The 21,781-nt window shown below is 39.0% G+C and overlaps 1 protein-coding gene across 1 annotated transcript in view; it reads right to left on the bottom strand.

Moving 5' to 3' along the window:
* CUBN (cubilin) overlaps positions 1 to 21,781 on the bottom strand; it is a 282,087-nt gene that overhangs the window by 51,664 nt on the left and 208,642 nt on the right. Inside the window, exons 54-57 of the mRNA XM_006093733.3 lie at positions 20,956 to 21,143; positions 15,374 to 15,530; positions 13,796 to 13,945; positions 357 to 557 (exon numbers count right to left, since the gene is read on the bottom strand). Of these exons, the coding sequence (XP_006093795.1) occupies positions 357 to 557; positions 13,796 to 13,945; positions 15,374 to 15,530; positions 20,956 to 21,143 (696 nt within the window). The remainder of the gene's footprint in view (positions 1 to 356; positions 558 to 13,795; positions 13,946 to 15,373; positions 15,531 to 20,955; positions 21,144 to 21,781) is intronic.

Here is a 21,781-nt window from a genome sequence, read left to right as displayed (position 1 = left end):
TTAGCAAACTGACGAAATGAAATGGGCATCTGGATAGTCCAGGCCAAAAAAGTCACTTCAAAGTAATGTCCAAACAGCTAAAGATAGCAGGAATGTTCATTTTAACTTAAATTATCAAAATAAATCTCAACCTTCCGTTTGATTTTCAAAGAGTAGCTCTAGCCAAAATTCATGAAAAAGAGCCTCCCCATTTCTTAAAAAGTAAAAATGTCTAAGTATTTTTGGATCATGAACCTAATTGATCATTTTTACCCTTAAAGTTTTTGCATTTCAAATTGGTGATTTATGAATCACAATTAAAACTCCTGAGGACATTAGTCAAGAAAAATATTTCACACATCATTATGGCTACTCACAGGTTATCTGGTAGGAAAGCTTAAATCCGAAGTCGGTGGTGTGCGAATTAGAGTAGAAGTTAAGCAGCACTGGACCAGAGATGGTAACAGGAGACAGAACCTCATCACCACACACGGTAGCAAAAGGTGTGGAGGCTACGCTGTGGCCCCTGATAATGTGCAGGCCGTCATTGTCACAGCTTCCCGTTACGGCTGAGCGAGCTGTAGGAAGCATGGAACAACCAGCATTTTAATCAGAAGCAACATAAACAATCAATGCGGTAAACACCAAACAAAAATGTAATGAAGATTCATGCAACTTACATAGAAATGTTAAGTCCCTATTTAATTGGTTTCCTGAGGTTTACCCTAGTGACAAAACCAGCACAGGCGTGAGGACACAGGTACTGGTAGAACTTCACAACAGATAAATCCACTTTGAAATAACCCAGAATTTTCTTCCTTTATCAAATGGTTCCTTAATTCAGTGATTATAAACTGGGAACAATTTTGCCTCCCAGGGACCTTCAATAGTACCTGAAGACACTTTTTGCTGTGCGCGGGGGTACACACTGGCACGGAGTGGGTAGAGCCAGGGATGCTGCTGAGGATGCTGCAATGCTCTGGGCAGCTCCATGCTCCTGCCCTGAAGCCACAGCAAAGGTGGCCTGGCCCCAAATGCCCACAGGGCTGCTCCTGAAAAACCCGGCTTTCACTTGAGCTATGTACAGATAAAGAACTCCCACCACGGAGAGATAATTAGAAATTCCTTAATATTTTTTGAACAATGGTTATAAATGTTCATACAATCAATATTAGCTTGAGTTCAGTGATTGTAAAATATATATCATCATTTTGTTTTCTCATTATAAATAAGTTCCAACCCACCCTAAAGAGAAATAAAAAAAAGCAGAATAAACAAAAATTATAAAGCCTTTTATTACCACAACTTATGCAGTCATCTTTATATGTTAATTATACGGTTAAAGCATTAATTGGGATCATATTGAACATGCTCTTGCATAACTCAATTTTTATTAACCAAAAATAACGTAACACATGCAGTTTTATGTGATTAAATATTTTTCTAAAACATTAAATTTAGTAGATATAGCAAATTCTGACACATAGATGCACCCTTCTGTGTTCAATTAATCCCTAGGATTGATAATTCTATTTTTCCCACTGTTTGTGATAAAAAATGCTGTTGAAACAAACATTCTGTACATAAATATTTGTGGAAGTTTCTCATTATTTCATTAGAATACATTTTTAGAAGTCGAGTTATTGGTACTGAAGTAAGTCTTTTTCAGGTTTCTCAAATGGCCCTTTGCGAAGGTGTTACCAGCTGACAGTCCCTTTAGATAGCTGACATCTCCCCCAAACTACATTTTCATCCCCCATAGAGAAACCTTGTACCTGTTCAAAATAGCTCCCCACCTACCCCTCCCTATTTACTTCTCCCCACCCCTAGGCAGCCAACTCCGTACTAACTTACTTTCAGTCTGTATGGATTTGTCTGTTCTGAACATTTTGAATAAATAGAATCATATAATATGTGGCCTTTTGCAACTGGATGCTTTTACTTAACATAATGTTTTTGAAGTTCATTCATGTTGTAGCATAGGGTCAATACTGCATTATCTCCGAGGCTGGATGGTATTCCATGGCATATACAGACCACATTTTGTGTATCCATTCAGCAGCTGATGGACGTTTGATTTGTTTCTGCTTTTGGCTATTATGAATAATATGGTTATGAACATTCATGTACAAGGTTTTGTGTGGATATGTTTTCAATTATTTTGAGTATATAATAGGAGTAGAATTGCTGACTTGTATGGCAACTCTGTGTTTAATTTTTTGAGGACCTATCAGGTTGTTTTCCAAAGAGGTTGCACCATTTTACCACACCACTAGAAATGCATGAGGGTTCCAATTTCCCACATAATTACCAACACTATGATTGTCTGTCTTTTTTATTATAGCCATCCTTGTGGGTTTGAAGTGGTAGTTCACTGTGGTTTTGATTTGCATTTCCTTGTGACTAATTAGGCTTAGAGTCTTTCATTTCCTACTTGACCAAATATTATAATTTTCTCAATTTATTGAGTCAGGCTTTGAGAAACTAAATTTTAATATTTTATATAATTGCATGCTATGACATGGTGGACTCTGAAACCAGACTACCTGTTTGCTATCAGAACACTCTTATAAATTAAAGAAATTATTATATACATTTATGTTGTAATTTCAAGTCCCCTGGCCATAGGTTTTGCTTCAAGGCAGGTTGGGGGGCATGTGACCTAAGCCAATTCAGTTAGAATAAGTTTCAAGACCCTTGTTTGAAACTTGAAGTAGACAGTAGTGTACTGGTAAATATAACAACCAGTTCTCTGAAAGAAAAAAAAATTGCTCTGATTTCTAGGATTTGCCAATTTCCATGGTATAAATATTCCCTCATAGCCAATTTCAAGCTACCAACATGAGATCACTAAATGCAGAATTTGGAATAGAGGAGCATGACTGACTATTGCAAGATGGTATAAGCCAACTCCACATGCCACTGGTTGGCTGCCCTCCTAGATGTGCCTGAGGAGTACACAACACTCACTGTGAGGGCAGCTACCCTACAGCCAGGCCCAGGCCAGCCAAGTGATCTCACCCCATGCCTGTTGCTTGCAGAGGGAGGCGACCAATGGCAGGGAAGGGGGGCAGCGCTACACAGATGGCAAGCAGTGGCAGTGGGGAGGCGGGGCCAGCTGCCAGCAACCAAGGTAAGGAAAGCCCCATAGGCCCTGATCGCTGGCCAGGCCTAGGGACCCTACCCAAGGGGTCCTGGATTGTGAGAAGGTGCAGGGTGGGCTGAGGGACAACCTCCCTGCCCCCCCCCCCGCCCCTTGCACAAATTTCATATACTGGGCCTCTAGTCAACAATAAAAGCCAAAGATGTTCAACTTGGAAAACATCAGCAGCCGTCTCCTGACACATGACGGAAGCCAGGCTGCAGTCAGGGGAAATGGAGTTGTCATGCAGAAAGCAACAACACGCGAGGGGGAAAGAGAGAGCATGCTGAAGTTATTGTTCTGGCTTCCACATGTTCTGGAAGCCATTCCTGTCCTTCTGATTTTTAAACCTTCCTTTGAGGCGATGAGATAACTTACAAACTCTAATTGATATCTAAGTTAATTTAAAGGTAATCTACCACTTTAAACTGAAAGACGCTTGGTGAATGCATGTTTTACATATCTGTACATTAAAACATTCCCTCCCCTTTTTAGATCTGAGTGTTATCTTAGATAAAATTGATTTTTTTCCAGAAAATATCTATGCAATATAAATCTTAAGTCATTTTAAGAATGTATTTGGCTCCTCAGTTAAGTTTCTATCTAGCTTGAAAAAATCTTGAGGTATCAATTCCAGGTATATTTATTAAATTAACCTCAAAGAATTCCTTCATTTTGAAAATCCTGCAACAGAAATGCTTCTAATTGGGCATAAACCTACAAGTTACAAAATGTGAAATACTTAATTTCAATGACCTTATCATGTAATTAGAAGCAACATGGTGTTAGAAAAATAGAACAAATAAAGAAATAGATTAAACTCAGATTTGAATACTACCAGATTATGTACCTTAATTATAACCTCAGACTTTTTCTTGAAGACACCAATAGCTCCACTGGAATTTTTAAAATTTAGAGTAGGTGAGTTTGAGGGAAAAAATGTTATGCATTATTTATAGAAATATATTTAGCCTGAAAAAAAAACCACCCAGAGAGTTATAAAACCAAGACCATGGAATGAAAAGAAATATTGCTGATGCTAGATTAAAATCTTGGCCTCACATTGATCAAATAGCCTGCTATGCAGGTGTCCTCTGAGTATTAGTTTTTAAGTTGTTGGCCTACTGATATAGATTATCACGGTGACAGTTGTCTTAGAAAATTATGAAAGGACTGTGAAAAATAGGGTAAAGTTTAGCATATGCCCGATTATTTCTTTCAAATAATTAATTAAAATAACTAGTTCAATTATAAAAAGATCACCGTGAAATAGAAGTGGTATATCTCTGTTAAGACATAATCAAAACTCATTAACTATTTATAAAAGATCTCTATTCAACAATAAGGAAGTTGGGAAGCAGAGGAAGTTGAGAGGGGATTTTAATATTTTGTAGACAGCAACAGAATAGCAAATAACTAAACAAACCATTAAAGATAATCTACTCATTCTCAAAGCCTGACTCAATAAATTGCAAAAGTTATGATATTTGGCAAGTTGCTTGATGGATTAAACATTCTTGTATCCTTTTCAGTAGTCATTTCTTTAAGGTAGGGTGTCCTTCCAATGTTTTCCCACAAGAAATTAAATATTACATAATATAAGATCTTATAAAGTTACCTAAAGTCTAAAAACATATCAAGGATTATTATAAAGATAATATGCAAGAACATGAGATATAAAAATGCCATTAGGCATAAAGTAATTCAAGTAATTCACCAACATATATCTTTTTCTCAAGCTCTACATCACTGCATTAGATCAGAGATATCAGCCTGATTGGTGACAGGCATCAGAAAATAATGATATTAAATACTTTTCCATAATCATAGGGAGAACCAATTGAATATATAACCAAAGCATATATAACCAAAGCATACACAAAACTCTCAAGTAGAATAGGTATAGTTAAATGCAACCAGGGAGAGAAAGGAACTTAGTCAAGGTCTGGAAAAAATTCTCCAAGGAGCAAAATGAATATTAAAGTTGAGTTTATGACCAAGAGATAGCATTCAATCAAGCATCTGAGAACATGTCAGGAAGAGAAGAGAAATTGAACACTACTTTTTCCTTGAACTAGAGCCTCTGTCATGGGACATGGAGCTACATTTATTCTTAATTCTATCTTCAGTAAACAATTTGATGTATATTTACTACTGAAATCTCTGAAATGTAAGATGACCCTCCATAATTTGCTCTGATCTAGTCTCCATTTTTCTAAAAACCTTCAAAATACATTTATTATTTAAAATGAGTAGGGCTCTACTCAACATATTGAAATATAATTTTTAACATATTGGGCTTTATTACAGAGCAAAGCTCAATTCTAAATTCCATTATGATTCCAAGAATTTGGAGAGAATTGAAAGAAAGTCAAGAATGAGTAATTCAGCAAATTGCATAAACTTGTGGAATTTAGATTCAGACTGACTGCAATTTTTTCCCTAAGAGTCATAGAGAGGCAGAGAGGCCTAAGAGGAGTAGAGATGGGGGAAATCCTTTTGGCTGAAATATTTTAATGTTGTAGATAAGTGTTTTTCAGTAAAGTTGAAAAGAGTTCTAGGGAGAGGCAGGTGAATTAGGGGCAACAATGAATGAGGTCTATTGTCTGTCTAATTAACTTTGCTTTAAGTTGCTGGAAATCTCAATGGAGAGCATGATTCAGCGAGAGGGAGAAGTGAGTACTAGTATAAAACTATGCTCCTTAGAGTGTGCAGGCCAAAGTTTTAAACACAGGCAAGTGAAGAATCTCACATAACTAAGTGTCTTCTCTAGTGCTCAACCAATTTGAATAATCTATCAATAGGAACTATTTCAAAAGAACCATTGCACAATGCTTTCTAAGGTAATGAATTATGAAATGTGCCTACATTCTGATTTCTTCAAAAATGATTGAGAAAGCAAAGAGAAGAAATAGTAAATGCATGGCAAATGGTAAATGGATCATGCCACTGGAAAAAAAACAACAACTTAGACTAGATGGGGGAAAGGGGAATGTGAACTAAGACAACTGACAAAAGTCATTTTTTGTGCTTCTTAGTAAAAAAGGGGGCAAAAGGAAAAATCTGAAATCAAATTTTCTTTCCTTTTAGCTATATATTGGGGTATAGCTTGTAAACCAGGACTTCTAAGTTAATAAAAAGAATTCAAGCAAATATTTTATAGGACTTCCTATCTGGCTGTCCTAGAAACTTAGCCCCATTCCTCTTGGGGGCTTTTGAGGCCATTGTAGAGGACAGTGAGTAAAAGCATCGGCCTTTCTGGTTCTCTTCATTTTCTCTGCTCCAGTGCTCCTCTTCTCTCCAAATCTTATCAAGAAATACTCTAGATCTGAGAAAAACTGAGTTTAAAATTTGCCTCGATACAGGAATTTTTCAGTTAAGAATTTCTAAACCCCTCATTATCATCAAGGTGAATCAATGTTACTACTTAATGACAGAAAAATCAAGGCATAGAAGGCATTCACTTGCCTTAGGTTACTATATCCACAAACTGCTTTATTTATGAAGTTAAAAAAAAGCTTATAAACTTGGAGGCATCTACTTGGCCACATGAACAGTAAAAACACAAAAATATACTTTTAGACTCAATATTTAGGAAAGTGAAATAAGCATTTAATGACATCTGACTGCAAAATAAGAACAAACATTAGAGGTTTCTCTCATCATTCACTGTTAGTATTTGTCTGTTTCTGGTTGTATTTTTGACCAAAAGAAATTTTTTTTAATATATTTTTATTGATTTTTTACAGAGAGGAAGGGAGAGAAATAGAGAGTTAGAAACATCGATGAGAGAGAAACATTGATCAGCTGCCTCCTGCACAACTCCCACTGGGGATGTGCCCGCAACCCAAGTACATGCCCTTGACCGGAATCGAACCCGGGACCCTTCAGTCCGCAGGCCGACGCTCTATCCACTGAGCCAATCCAGTTTTGGCCAAAAGAAAATTTTTTATTTGTTAATTCCCAATTTTGTTTTACAACTTTTGAAGATACTATTCAGAATACCAAGAACCATTTTAGTCTTGAGTTTACATTCAGAAAAAAAAAAGTTGTCTTAAAATCTATCCTATATAATAAAAGAGAAACATGTAAATTGACCATCCCTCTGCTACACTCATGAGCCAATCAGGCGTGAGTATGCAAATTAACCTGACAAAGATGGTGGGTTAATTTGCATATGCAGGTGTCAAGCGCCCCAGGAGGCAACACCAGCCACAGGCTCCCGGGACCTTCGCTGGCCCCGAGAGGTGAGGCTGTAGCCACACCCATGGGCTCCCGGGACCTTCGCCAGTGGAGAGCAGAGTGGGAGAGTGGGCGGAGAGTGGGAGGTTTGGAAGACTTGGCAGAGCAGGAGGCTGCTGGACATAAAGCAGAGCGAGAGAGAGGGCGGCTTGGAAGGTGTGGCTCCCTCTGTCACCCCAACTTCCTCATCACAGCTGTGGAAACTGACAGCAGGGAGGAGGAAGTCTAACCCCCACAGAATCAGCTGTTGGTCAGACAGCTCTCAGCGACCTAACAGCCAGGACTCTCATTCACCTGCATCTCAGACCGTGACAGTAGAGAGGTGGGACTATGTCTAAAGAACAACTGTTGATACAACATAGCTCTGCAGCCGAAAGATGCCGGCGTTATTGACAGAAAATGTCTGAAGAGCAACATGCGTCTGATTTTAAAAGGCGGAGGCGCCTGCGACAGAATGTATCTGAAGACCAGCTATTGGGAAAACGTCTCTCTGATGCCGAAAAACACTGGCGTCATAGACAGAAAATGTCTAAAGACCAGTGTGTCTTTGAAGTTGAAAGAAGGCGGTGGCGATGACAGAATATGTCTAGAGAACAGTCATCAACAAGTACTACCAATACCGGTAGGAACTGCCTTCTCAGCAAAAATGGAGTACATGAGGATGTAATTCTCAAACATAGTTGTGGTGGAATGACTGTTAGATGTGAATTTTGCCTATCACTAAATTTCTCGGATGAAAAACCATCCGATGGGAAATTTACTCGATGTTGTAGCAAAGGGAAAGTCTGTCCAAATGATATACATTTTCCAGATTACCTGGCATATTTAAAAAGATTAATGACAAATGAAGATTCTGACAGTAAAAATTTCATGGAAAATATTCGATCCATAAATAGTTCTTTTGCTTTTGCTTCCATGGGTGCAAATATTGCATCTCCATCAGGATATGGGCCATACTGTTTTAGAATACATGGACAAGTTTACCACCATACTGTAACTTTACATCCTTCGGATGGTGTTTCTCAGAAGTTTGCTCAACTCTATATTTTGGATACGGCTGAAGCAACAAGTAAAAGATTAGCAATGCCAGAAAACCAGGGCTGCTCAGAAAGACTCATGATCAACATCAACAACCTCATGCATGAAACAAATGAATTAACAAAATCATACAAGATGCTACATGAGGTAGAAAAGGAAGCCCAATCTGAAGCAGGAGCAAAAGGTATTGCTCCCACAGAAGTAACAATGACAATTAAATACAATTGTAACAGTGACCCAGGTAGATATATTTCTCCCCGTGTAACCGAGGTTGCTGTCATATTCAGAAACGAAGATGGAGAACCTCCTTTTGAAAGGGACTTGCTCATTCATTGTAAACCAGATCCCAATAATCCAAATGCCACTGAAATGAAACAAATCAATATCCTGTTTCCTACATTAGATGCAATGACATCCTATTCTTTTTCCACATGGTGAAAAAGGCTGGGGGACAGATATTGCATTAAGACTCAGAGACAACAGTGTAATCAACAATAATACTAGACAAAATGTAAGGACACAAGTCAGACAAATGCAGTATTATGGATTTCATCTCTCTGTGCGGGACACGTTCAATCCTATTTTAAATGCAGGAAAATTAACTCAACAGTTTATTGTGGATTCATATTCAAAAACGGAGGCCAATCAGATAAATTTCATCAAAGCAAACCAATCTAAGTTGAGAGTTGAAAAATACAGTGGTTTGATGGATTATCTCAAATCTAGATATGAAAGTGACAATGCGCCGATTGGTAAAATGATAATACTTCCATCATCTTTTGAGGGTAGTCCCAAAAATATGCAGCAGCGATATCAGGATGCTATGGCAATTGTAACAAAGTATGGCAAGCCCGATTTATTCATAACCATGACATGCAACCCCAAATGAGCAGATATTGCAAACAATTTACAATGCTGGCAAAAAAGTTGAAAGCAGACCTGACTTGGTAGCCAGAGTTTTTAATATTAAGCTGAATGCTCTTTTAAATGATATATGTAAAGTCCATTTATTTGGCAAAGTAATAGCTAAAATTCATGTCATTGAATTTCAGAAATGTGGACTGCCTCACACTCACATATTATTGATATTAGATGGTGAGTCCAAATTACGTTCCTCTAATTAATTCCCTTTCAATGTGCACGAATTTCATGCACCGGGCCACTAGAATATATATAACTAGAGGCCCGGCCTGTGCCCTCTCACAGTCTGGGACTCCTCGGGGGATGACCACCTGCTGGCTTAGGCCTGCTCCCCAGGGGATTGGGCCTAAGCTGGCAATCAGACATCCCTCTGGCAGCCCAGCAGCCCTCGGGGGATGTCCACTTGCCAGCAGGGAGCATACCTAAGCTGCAATCAGACATCCTTAGTGCTGCTGAGGAGGCAGGAGAGGCTCTCACCATCACCACTGTACTGGCAGCCATCAGCCTGGCTTATGGCTGAGCAGAGCTCCCCCTGTGGGAGTGCACTGACCACCAGGGGGCAGCTCCTGCATTGAGCATCTGCCCCCTGGTGGTCAGTGTGTGTCATAGTGACCAGTCATTCCCAGTCTTTCTGCTGTTAGGGTCAGTTTGCATATTACCCTTTTACTATATAGGATAGAGGCCTGGTGCATGGGTGAGGGCATGCTGATTTGCCCTGAAGGGTGTCAGGGCACCCAGGATCAGGGTGGGGGTTCTGCTGGGGTGCCTGGCCAGCCTGGGTGAGGGGCTGATGGCTATATGCAGCTGGTCACACCCCCTTCAGGGTGGCGGTCCCCACTGGGGTGCCTGGCCAGCCAGGGTGAGGGGCTGATGGCTGTTTTCAGGCTGGCCACACCCCCTTTAGGGTGGGGGTCCCCACTGGGGTTCCTGGCCAGTCTGGGTGAGGGACTGACGGCCGTTTTCAGGCTGGCCGGCGACTGAAGCTCACAGCCTCTCCTTTTTTTCTTTTTTTTTTATTCTGGGATTTATTTACCTTCTATAATTGAAACTTTGTTGCCATCACTGGAGCTAAGAGCCGGGCTCCTGTTCGCTCCAGCTCTGTGGCCACAGCTGGCTGAAAGCAGGTATCTGGGGTTTGTTTAGCTTCTATAATTGAAACTTTGTTGCTTTCAGAGCTCAGAGCTGGGCCGCGGCAGGCGGGTAACCTTGGCTTCCTCCATCACTGGAGCCAGCAAGCCTCCTGCTCGCTTCAGCTGTGTGGCTGCTGGCCGCCTTCTTGGTTGGGTTAATTTGCATATCTTGCTGATTAGCCAATGGGAGGCATAACGAAGGTACTGTCAATTATCATGTTTGTCTATTATTAGATAGGATAGATAATATGCTAATTAACCAGGACGCCGTTATGGGTCGACTGGAAAGGAGGAGGTTGCATGCGCAGTGCTGAGGGCGGGGTGGCAGGGGCCTCCATGTGCCTGCGCTGGGGGAGGGTCTGATCAGCAGCGGCTGTGGCCATAGCTGCTTCAAGAGCCAGAGAGGGAGGTAGGGCCGGACCAGCAGGGGCCTTGGCGGCTGCGGGCCCAGGGAGAAAAGCAGGGCCGGACCAGCGACTTGATGGTGGGCAGCACTGAGCGATTTCGAATTGCGCGCTGGGCTCCTAGTATATAAATAAATTTTCAAATAAAAATTTCTCCCATGACTGTTAACTGATTTCACTGGATTTTTTATACTAGAGCAGTGATTATATAGAAGTAGTTTATAGAAGGACTAGTATTGAAGATGTAGTAATAATGAGAAGAGAAATTTAGGCCAACATAAAATATGATAACATGCTTTTAGAGCAACTTTAGTGGAAAGCAGTTTTAAAAATTTTTTAAAGGAAAGAAAGTAGTTCACTAAACCTTTGTAACCTCCCTGTATGGGAAGAACCATATGAGTATATGAGCCTAAAGAGCAAACCTCAGTGTTTAGTAAACACAATGCATGGACAAATGTGTTTGCAGGATTTGATAGCCTGGGAAAGGCCACCAAAAGGCCAGATCTAGAACCTTCATCTCAACCGAGGTCGATGATGGCTCTGCTGGGATGGTAGGCTCAGAAATGCTTAGTCATTTGGATATAGTGCCTCCGAAACAGTTCCTATGATCTACAGCAGCTTGAAAACACCTGGAAAAAAAGTTGTGATTTTTCTTGAGAGCAATCCTGTTTTATCACAACATACTGCTCTTGAATTCCTTGGGCTCACTTTAGAAGGGGTAGGAGGTTATTTTTACTGTAGCTAACGAATCTCTGGCTTCTTAGTGTTGTTCAATGAACATCAGCATGGATATGGTTAGTGATAAGAATCTAATTATAAATGTGATTAATGTTGCCCTTTCTGGGATATCATTATAATTTAATTAATCCTTAGCTATAAATTACTCACTTAGGAGTTTGAAAATACTGTGTACTTATAACACTGGAAATGTCACAAGGCATTATCATAAAGATTTTCTCTATTTTTAAAAATCAGTCTTTTCAACTGGGTGATGACTAGAAGTCAAAGTCACTTAATCTGAAAAACCAAATATCTGCTCTGAGGCCACTGTGTAGGGGTGCATCTGGAGATTTTACTGGCAGCAGCAATAATAATGAAACAATGGCCACTCGGATGAATTATAGTTCACAAAATATGTTTCTATAGGCATTATATGACTTTTATAACTACTATTTATATTTATAAAAATTAATGTGATTATCAAAAAGATCAAGTAATTTGCACACAGTAGGTGACTAGTTAAGTGGTCCACCTGGCATTGGGACCCATCCTGAAATGCTGTACTCTCCCAACCACACCCCACGTCAGGTGTCAGAGTACTTATCCCACCTACCTAGCGAAACTCAGCGCGTGACTGTTTAGGGTCCGTGTAGGTTCCCTTGTAAGTAATACATATCCCATTGACATCAGCAGTGCTTTTTGTGGCAACATTTCATAGCATAAATATTGGTGTCTCCTTTTTCACTCTAAATGATATTGGCATATGACATTCATCCATTTGTGTAATTTAATGAGAACAGATGCCCATACCAATGCCAAATGTTTTCCCCTGTTGCTGAAACAACTTTCCTCTGATTATAAAAATAATAGGAAAGGTATAAAGAAGAAAATAAAGATCACAATCTATGGCGCAGTGGTAATAACTCTTCAACTATGGCTTAAGCGCCTTACAGATTTTAATCACATGTATGTTATTTTAAAGAGAAAACTGAATCATCTTACACAAACTATTTTATTTTTCCTAATACTATATATATCGTGAACATCTTTTTATATTATTGGTATTTGGTGCTAGAAAATGCTGAAAAGAGTATATTTAACTTCATATTCCATTTTTACAGTGACATACATCTATTTGTACTCAGTATTTTCTAGCAAATACATTTGCCCAAAGCCACAGCTTGTAGAGATATAGAAAAAAGAGGTCATAGAAAAAGGATCAAGTGAGGGAGAGGCTTTGTATAATTTATTAATATGAGGACTGACATGTCATTTTTATTTTCATGCAGCATAAATTTCCCAGATACTGAACACTGTAAAACATTTTGCTAAATGTAACTTTTCACTGTCATGGTGGACTACCTAAAGAGAAAGAAGTTTTGATTATGCAGAAGTAGCTTGTTACATTTACTGATTAGTTATAATTTAGAAATGAAATTAATTTCTAAAAAATCTGTAGTGAACCCAAAGAGGCAGTTGTGGTTAGGGATTTCACAAAACTATGGGAGTGATGAAGATAAAAGAGAGAGAGGAGATGAAAAGGTATCCCACAGTAATACTTAATAAAAGTAAAGTTCAGATATTTATTAATTTTGCTTTGATAAATTGTTTCTCTTGCTAGTATGTTTATAGTATGTGCATGATTGTAGATATATATGTAGAGTATATATGCATGTAGAGTATAAATGCAAAGGAATAAATTAAAAACTATTATTAAAATGTAATACATTTAAGATTTATTTTCCTTAAGCTATTTCTGTTATGCTTGTGTTCTTAAAGCTTTTATGTTATTTTTTCACTTCTGGATGGAATATACAGCATGGTACATGTGTTCTTAAAACATTGGGTGGAATTTTAATCAAATTTACATCAAATGTACTCTGTAGCATTTTAAATATTTTCTTCAAGTGGTGATTTTAGACTATATCTGCTGCTACTATCCTTCATTTTTTATTAAGAATCAATTGTATGTTCCATTGTAAGCATGACAGACTGATGAATCTCAGAGAGAAGGGGGAAGGGGGAAAGGGAAGAAATTAACCAAAGAATTTACATGCATATATGCATAACACTTGGATACAGACAATAGTGCAGTGAAGGCCTGGGATGGGAAGGGGCCAGGTGAAGGGGGCAAAGCTGGGAAAATGGGGGACATCTGTAATATTCTCAACAATAAATATTAAAGATATCAATTGTAATTCACATAAGAATAAACTTACCTTCCAAATGGAAAGACACAAAAGTCAAGAAGACCACAGACAGAGGATTAGCCTCTATGAAATAAGTGCAATTCATGTTGTTGTCATATTGCTTCGGGTAGTTTGGAGAAATAATGTAGCCTGAAGGTTTAGTGAAATTGCTTCCACATCCTATGTAGGAAAAAAAAGGCATTATCAGAATATACAGTATCTTTTTATCAGTGAAGAAAAAACTCAAATTTCCTAAATTGTATAGAGACATATTCCCTGAGGTACTCCAAGTGCAAGAAACAATAACTAAGAAAATGGAGTTCTCATTTAAAAATAAATAAATGAGAACATTACATATTTTTAGAAAATACTGCAGGGTTTTGGGCTAAGTAGTAGAAATTTTACCACAAATCTATTGAAAATCATTTAATTTTAAGATAGTGAAGAATAACTTAGAAAAGATTTAATATGGTTCATGTAGATAAAGAAATAAGACTGATAAAAAGTGATTTGTAGATGATTGGTACAGAAATATCTTATTATATTACTATAAAACTATATTATTGCATTACCATTGTAATCTTTCCATAAAAATACCTGCTTTTCTGCTTTTTTTTTTTAAGTTGAATACACTAATCCCAACTAATAAAATTCTCACATGCATCCCTGGTGTCAGAAATAGAACTACCTTTTATCAGTAAAATAACATGTTTCCATATAGCCACTAGCTAGTTAATCCACATCACTTGCTAATCTATCATATAAAAAATATCAGTGTCCTTTAAACTGATATTAAATCACACAGTTATGCACATACACACAGATGAGGAACCAGGTGAAGACCTAAGGTTAGGTCTGTGGTTGTCTTTTATTACTTCCTTTATACCACCCTCATTCTTTTATTTGTGTCTAAACCATCCTTTTTCTGCATTATTTCCTCTAATTCCTTTCATCAGATTTCCCCCTAAACAGTAGTTTGCAGCTATTAGCTACTCAATTTGCTTCTGCCAACAGGTACACACCATTGGTTCCCAGGCTTAAAAACTGCTCCATTTCCCAGTAACCTAATTTGTAAGTAGTAATAAGAGAAGGAAGAAAAAAATTCTGAAGAACGTGGCTCTCAAGGTTACTGACCACGAGAACCACCTGGGTGAGAGTTAAAACATACCAGTCCCCACCCATGGAAATTCTGAATTCAGAGGGATCGGGTGAGACCTGAGAATCAGTTCATTTTTAAAGGCCCAGGTGACTTCAGAGCAGGCAGTCAATGTGCCACATGTCAGGGACCTGGTCGTCTACTAATTATCAACCTCCTGAGCTCCTGCCAAATTCTCGTGCACTCCAGATGTTAGGCTTCTTTTTGGATGTGTTAATGGCCCTCAGGCCTTTTACAGCATTTCTCGATTGACCTACCATTGAGTTCAGTTCCATTCTCACTGGTTTTTGAAGGATGGGGGAATTTTCAGGATTAGGTGACCAAGCCACACTGCTCCCCAGGGACCCCCAGTTCCAGCCCACCCCGGCACAGTCTCCCACTCTTCCCCAGGCCTGCCTGTGGCAGCCACACCCTTTCGAGGACCTCTCGGTTTGGTGTTTGGTGTTACTTACGGCTTACAAAGGAGGCAGAGAAGCCCGGGGCTGGGGCCTCCTGAGACTGGAACACGGCTGTGAATGCATTTCTTGGAGTGATGATGGCACCGGGAGCCACATTCCCACAGCTCGTGGCTAACAGGGCTTTGTCCATCTCCTCAGTTCCTGCCCACACCTAGCAAAGCCACAAACACAACTTAATGCTCAAGGTTTTCCTGTCAATATCTTAATGTGCCTATGCTGGAAAACAATGGCTCTGAGGTAGACATCGACCTAAACATAATACTATAGCAAATAAACTGCATGCAAATCTGAAATATTAGATTTTGAGAGCAATATTTTAAGCTGTATTTTAGTAGCATATCTGATTCTTTACTCTTTCAAGAGTAGCTAGATAGTAATTTTTAAAAACTCAATCACTACTCAGTTTCTTCTTGCCTTCTTCTAGTTGACCTGATCTAGGTAACTGAGCTAGGTGGAGAGAGAGAGAGAGAGAGAGAGAGAGAGAGAGAGAGAGAACAGCAATGTGCACTACTATGTCAATAGACGAGTGGATAAAAAAGTGGATATATAAGGCTAATATGCAAATCGTCCCCACAGGCGAGAGTTCGACCAACCAGTAGTTAGACGTGCACTGACCACCAGGGGGCAGCATGGAATGTGGTGGTGTCGGCGACGGGCAGCAGTGAAGGTGCTGCTGGCCCCAATGGGCCCTAACAAGAGTGGGACCGTGGCGGGATGGTGGAGCAGGTGAGTGGGCGGTGCCAGACCAAGGCGGGTGGAAGTGGGGGCCCCGATTGCCCCCCTGGTTGCCCCATAGATCAGCTCTTATCACCAGCCAGGCCTCGGGACCCTACCTATGCACGAATTTTATGCACCGGGCCTCTAGCATATATATATAATAGAGTATTACTTGGGTATATGCCTGTGTGGTAGGCTCAATCCCAAGTAGGGGGGGTGCAGGAGGCAGCAGATCAATGTTCTGCTCTCACATCGATGTTTCTGTTTCTCTCCCTCTTCCTTCCTCTCTCTCTAAAAATCAATTTAAAAAAATGAACAAACAAAATTGGAACAGACTGATAAATATAGAGAACAGACTGATGGTTGCCAGAGGGATGGGGACTGGGTAAAAACTGTGAAGGGATTTAGAAGTACAAACTGGTAGTTACAAAATAGTCATGGGGGTGAAAAATACAACATAGGGAATATACTCAATAATATTATAACTATGTATGGTATCAGGTGGGTACTGAAAATACCAGAACACTTTGTAAAGTATATGATTGTCTAACTACTATACTGTACACAAATAATACAAAATAATATTAAATGTAAATTGTATTTTAAAAATTTTAAAAATGTGTCAGGAAAGAAATGCACACTAACATTTTCCCTAATATCCCTTTTAATATTTTAAAATTGTCCCCTTTAATTATCCAGGGAAACAGTCTACAGAAGTTTTCTCTCTATATTTTGTAAAATTATAAACATGATTTACTAACACATATACTACTTTTATAAACATTATTAAAAGGCAAAGTGATAGGAACTAACTTTTAATAAGGAAGTTCTTTAATGAAGAACTTCAAGAATACTCATGTGCTTATACCCTTCTGAAGTCATTAATTATGGATCTGACAGCTGCACCTTTTGGTCCAAGACCACAAATATTGTAATGATAATAATGGTAAAGAGTTATTAAGTATTCATTTCTGCCTTTTCAGTCACGAATTCATGTCATTGGCTAAATGACCCAGGACTCATCAACCTATATTGGATCTACAAAATGCTATGATTTTGTCATCAGGTCAAAAACTTTTTGACCTAAGTTTTTCTATAACTCATCCTGGTTGTAAGTGATATGTTATCATTCAAGTAACTTTTTTTAAAAATTAATGTTTATTGAGATTACTCCAGATTCATATCTGGTTGTAAGATATAAAATATAGAAGTCCTTGTACATAGTTTCCAGTTTCCCCTAATGTTGATATCCTAAAAAACTATAGGATAAAAATATTTACATCAATAAAATCCAGCAATCTTGCTCAGTTTCCCAGTTTTACTTGTATTTACACTTGTATGTATATATTTAGTTATATACCAATGGCCCGGTGCACAGATTCGTGCATATTGAAAGGAAATTAATTAGAAGGTGGCTGGCCGGGTGGGACTGGGTGAGATGGGCCTGACACATCCTGGAGCCAACCTCCTGCAGTCCCTCCCTGGCTGGCTGCACCTGGGGTAGCTCCATGGCTCGAAAGGCATCTGCAGAGTGAGTGGGGTCTCTCCAGCAGGTGGTGTCCCTTGGCCTGTGGGGATTGGCTGAAACCGGCTCTCCGACATCCCCTGAGGGGTCCCGGAGTGCGAGAGGGCACTCTGAAAAATTGCTGTTGTACAGGGTGTGGAACACAAACCCAAGTGTGCAGTAAACCAGATTTGGGGCTGACAGTGCCCCAGAAACAACATAACCCACGGCCAAAGGTGGAATCATGCAGCCCATGAGGAATTGGGCTCCCTCCTCTCTGGTTTTGGGGTGCATCACCTGAGAACCGCCACTGCCAAGTCATTGCAACTGCACAGCTCCTGCATTGAGCATCTGCCCCCTGGTCCTCAGTGCACGTCATAGAAACCAGTCGGACAGATGGAAGGATACTTAGCATATTAGCCTTTTATATATATAGATAAGGTCTGTGCCACCACTTTCAACAGCTCCAACACCATGCGGATCCCTACAGTTGCCCTTTTACCAGTATAACCACACAATTGACATCTACACCCCTCCTCTCTGACCTCTGGTTCTCTTTCCTCCATTCTCAAAATATTGCCATTTCCAAAACATTATATAAATGGAACAATAGATTATGTAACCTTTTGAGATTGTTTTTTTTTTTTTTTCACTTGGCAAAACTCCCTGGTGATTTGTTTAAATTGTTAGTCTGTCAATAGTCTGTTTTTATGGAGGATTGTATTCGATGGTGTGTGTGTACTAAAGTTCATTTAACCATTCAACTGTTGAAGGACATTTGCACTGATTCTAGTTTGGGGCTATTACAAATAAAGCTTCTATGAACATTGATATACAGGTTTTTGTGTAAATACAGTTTGCATTACTCTGGGATAAATGCCCAAAGTGAAATTGCTAGATCTTACGGTAAGTGTAGGTTTAGTTGCATAAGAAACTGCCAAACTATTTTTCAGAGTGGCTGTCCCACCAGCAATGGATAAGTGACACAGCTTTCCACTCCTTGGCAGGATTTGGTGTTTGTCACTGTTTTTAATTTTAGCCATTTTGAGAGGTGAATAGCAATATCTGATTGTGGCTTTAATTTGCATTTTCCCTAGCAGCTAGTGATGTTGAACATCTTTCTATGTGTTTATTTATCATGTATATATTGTCTTTGGTGAAATATCTGTTCATATCTTTTCCCCATATGCTAGTTGAAATTTTGTATTTTTATTGTTGGGTTTGAGAGTTGTGTGTATTTTCTAAATAGTTGTCTGTTGCCAGGTACACAGCTTGCGAATCTTTTCTCCCAGTCTGTAGCCTGTCTTTTCATCCTCTGCACAGAGGCATTCACAAGCAACACATTTTTACTTTTGATGAGATAAAATTCATTAATTACCTTTTTATGAATCATTCTGTTTATATTTAGTCTAGGAGCTTTTCACCTACCTCTAGATCCTGAAGATCTGCTATTTTCCCCGTGAAAGTTTATAGCTATATATTTTACAGTCTATGGCCTATTTTGAGTAAATTTTTGTATACGGTGTGAGGTTTAAGTTTGCTTGCTATAGGTGGGTTATTCTTGCTGGTTCTGCCTACCAATCTGTGTATCCCTTGTCAGAAACAAGAGTCTCAGGGCAGCAGGAGTAGGAGTGCTCCCCCAGGTCACTCAGTTGGGCATGGCTCTGACTTGCCCCTGCCCCTGGTGGTGCTGGCCTGGTCTGCTGTCACAGGGATTCCCAGTCTGTCCAGAGGAAAAATGGGCCTTGGCAATTTTTGAGATCCATTTTTATAATTAAAGAACTTTCCAGTCTTACATCTATGCATTAGGTGGTGACTCAGTCCATGAGGGAGAGAGTTCATTTGTTTCATGAAAAAAGCAGTTAGGAAAAGTGTATATTAAATGCATTTAATTATGTATATATTTTACGTAAGTATGGGATTCTTATTTAAACAGTAAGCATAGATCAATTAGATATAAAACATAATTTGAGAGACAATGTAATAATAACATTAACAATACAAGTCACTTTTATGTATTAGGTGGTGTTCTATTCCAAGTACTGAACACTAGGTTATTATATCATATTGCCTCTAATGCTTAAACAATCCTTCTAAAGAAGGACTTGTGCTCTTTATTTTATGGTTGAGTAATTTAAAGTTCAAACATTTAATTAGTTCACAGAACAACATGCAGGTGGTAAATGCAAGAGATATGAGTAGAGTCCAGGCTAATGTGAACTTAAGGCTGCTGTTCTTTCCACTAAAAGGCCTAGCCTGCCTATTAGAGATAAAACAAATAAGATGCAAAAGAGCACAGATGGAATTAATTTATAATACAGTCATCACAGTCAATGAAAAGTGAGGTCAGTGCCACATGAGCAGTATGTGTAAGACAGCCTTATCGACTGCCTCACTGTCATGATTTTACATGGGCCTGTCTCATGGTCTTTTCAGCTTGTGGTCTCTTAAGGTCAAAGTGAAGGTTGCACTAGCCACCTCTTTAGGCTATGTGATTTTTATGGCATACTTTAAATGCTGTCTACAATGGAGCCTTACATTCACTTTGTCCTGGCGGCAGTGGGGGGGGTGAGGGGGGAGAGAAAGAGAGAGAGAGACACTAAGAAACAAACAGCCCCAGCAGGTTTGGCTCAGTGGATTGAGTGTCGGCCTGTGGACTGAAGGGTTCCAGGTTCAATTCTGGTCAAAGGCGCATGCCCAGGTTGTGGGCTCCATCCTGAGTAAGGGAGCGGAGTGCAGGAGGCAGCTGATCAATGATTTTCTCCCATCATTGATGTTTCTATCACTCCCTCTTTCTTCCTCGCTGAAATCAATAAAAATATTTTTGAAAGAAACAAACAAACAAACAAAATCTGGCCTCTGTCTTTAAATTCTATAGGAAGGAAGAACCATTCATGTTCATGAGAATTTAAAAAGTCCAGAAAATAATCTCTTTAAGTTACTTTGCTTATGTATTAGCAAATGAAAAGTCACATGGCAACATGAATTATGGTTCAAAGTTTAATTCCTAATAGTTGAGATTTCTCACTTTTTAAAAAATCTCCCGTTTTCATTGATTTTTAGAGAGAGAAGAAGGGAAATAGAGAAAAACATTGATGTGTGAGAGAAACATCAATCAACTGCCTCCCATATGTGCCCTGACCTGGTATCAAATCCCCAATCTTTTGGTGTGTAGGACGACACTCTAACCAACTGAGCCATCCAGTCAGGATGAGATTTCTTACTTTTTAATTCAAGAAATCCAAGGAGCAAAATTGTCCTTTCCTTGCTTTAAGAGGCAATGAGTCATTTCTATTCTAAATGTTTATATTCACAAAACCAGTTCTGCTTCAATTAAATAAACAAGCCCACTGACCTTCACAAAGCTGTTATGACACTGTCCATCACCACTGGGGATTAGGAAGTTATTGTCAAAGCTGATTTCCAAGTGATTACTTTCGTGAGTAATGACTGTCCAGGAACATCTGCTGTTCTCAGGAAAATTCTGAGGCCAGTGAGGGGATCTGATTGTACCGTTGTCTGAGTGAAGTATTCCACCACAGCCTTAAAAAGTGTCATGGAAAAAAGTCATTAATTTGTGAGGAAAATAACAATTTTGATAAACCAAGACTTTCAGATAAAACACATTTCTAAATATGAGATTCAGCTCATCTTTCCTTTTTTATGAGTCACTGGCCTTTGGGGCAGGTATACAAGAACACTCAGTGAATGTAAGGTGCATTGAATCCACAGGAAACGTCAGCTGTTGCTGTTTTGTTATACCCCTATGAACTCAACTGAGAACTCTAATCCTTGTCATAAAGAGGATGGACTTCTATTCTGTCTTCAAATGATATCAATATGCTTTACTCCTGTGAGGCTATATAACCATTGCGGCCCAGCAATCCCAAATTCTGTATTTTATTACCACTAACACATGAGAATACAAGTCTATAGTCATTTGTAATTTAACTCTAATACACAGGACTAGAGCAAATGATTTTGAAGATGGGAAAATTATTCCATTAAGCACCATGATTCATTCATATTAAACCACTGATGGATGAAAATAAATTACATAGATTGACATAAAGGAAAATCTAGAATTATTTTATACTATTGAAATACATACTCACTGGTAAGACATGACAAAAGAAAAAGGTAGAGACTCAAGGCAAAATGAAGTCAAATTAAAGAGCATT

The sequence above is a fragment of the Myotis lucifugus genome, unplaced genomic scaffold (genome assembly GCF_000147115.1).
Source record: "Myotis lucifugus unplaced genomic scaffold, Myoluc2.0 scaffold_121, whole genome shotgun sequence".
Classification (NCBI taxonomy): Eukaryota; Metazoa; Chordata; class Mammalia; order Chiroptera; family Vespertilionidae; genus Myotis; species Myotis lucifugus.
The sequence above is the reverse complement of the archived record's forward strand: the minus strand, read 5'-3'. Positions and strand labels throughout refer to the sequence as shown.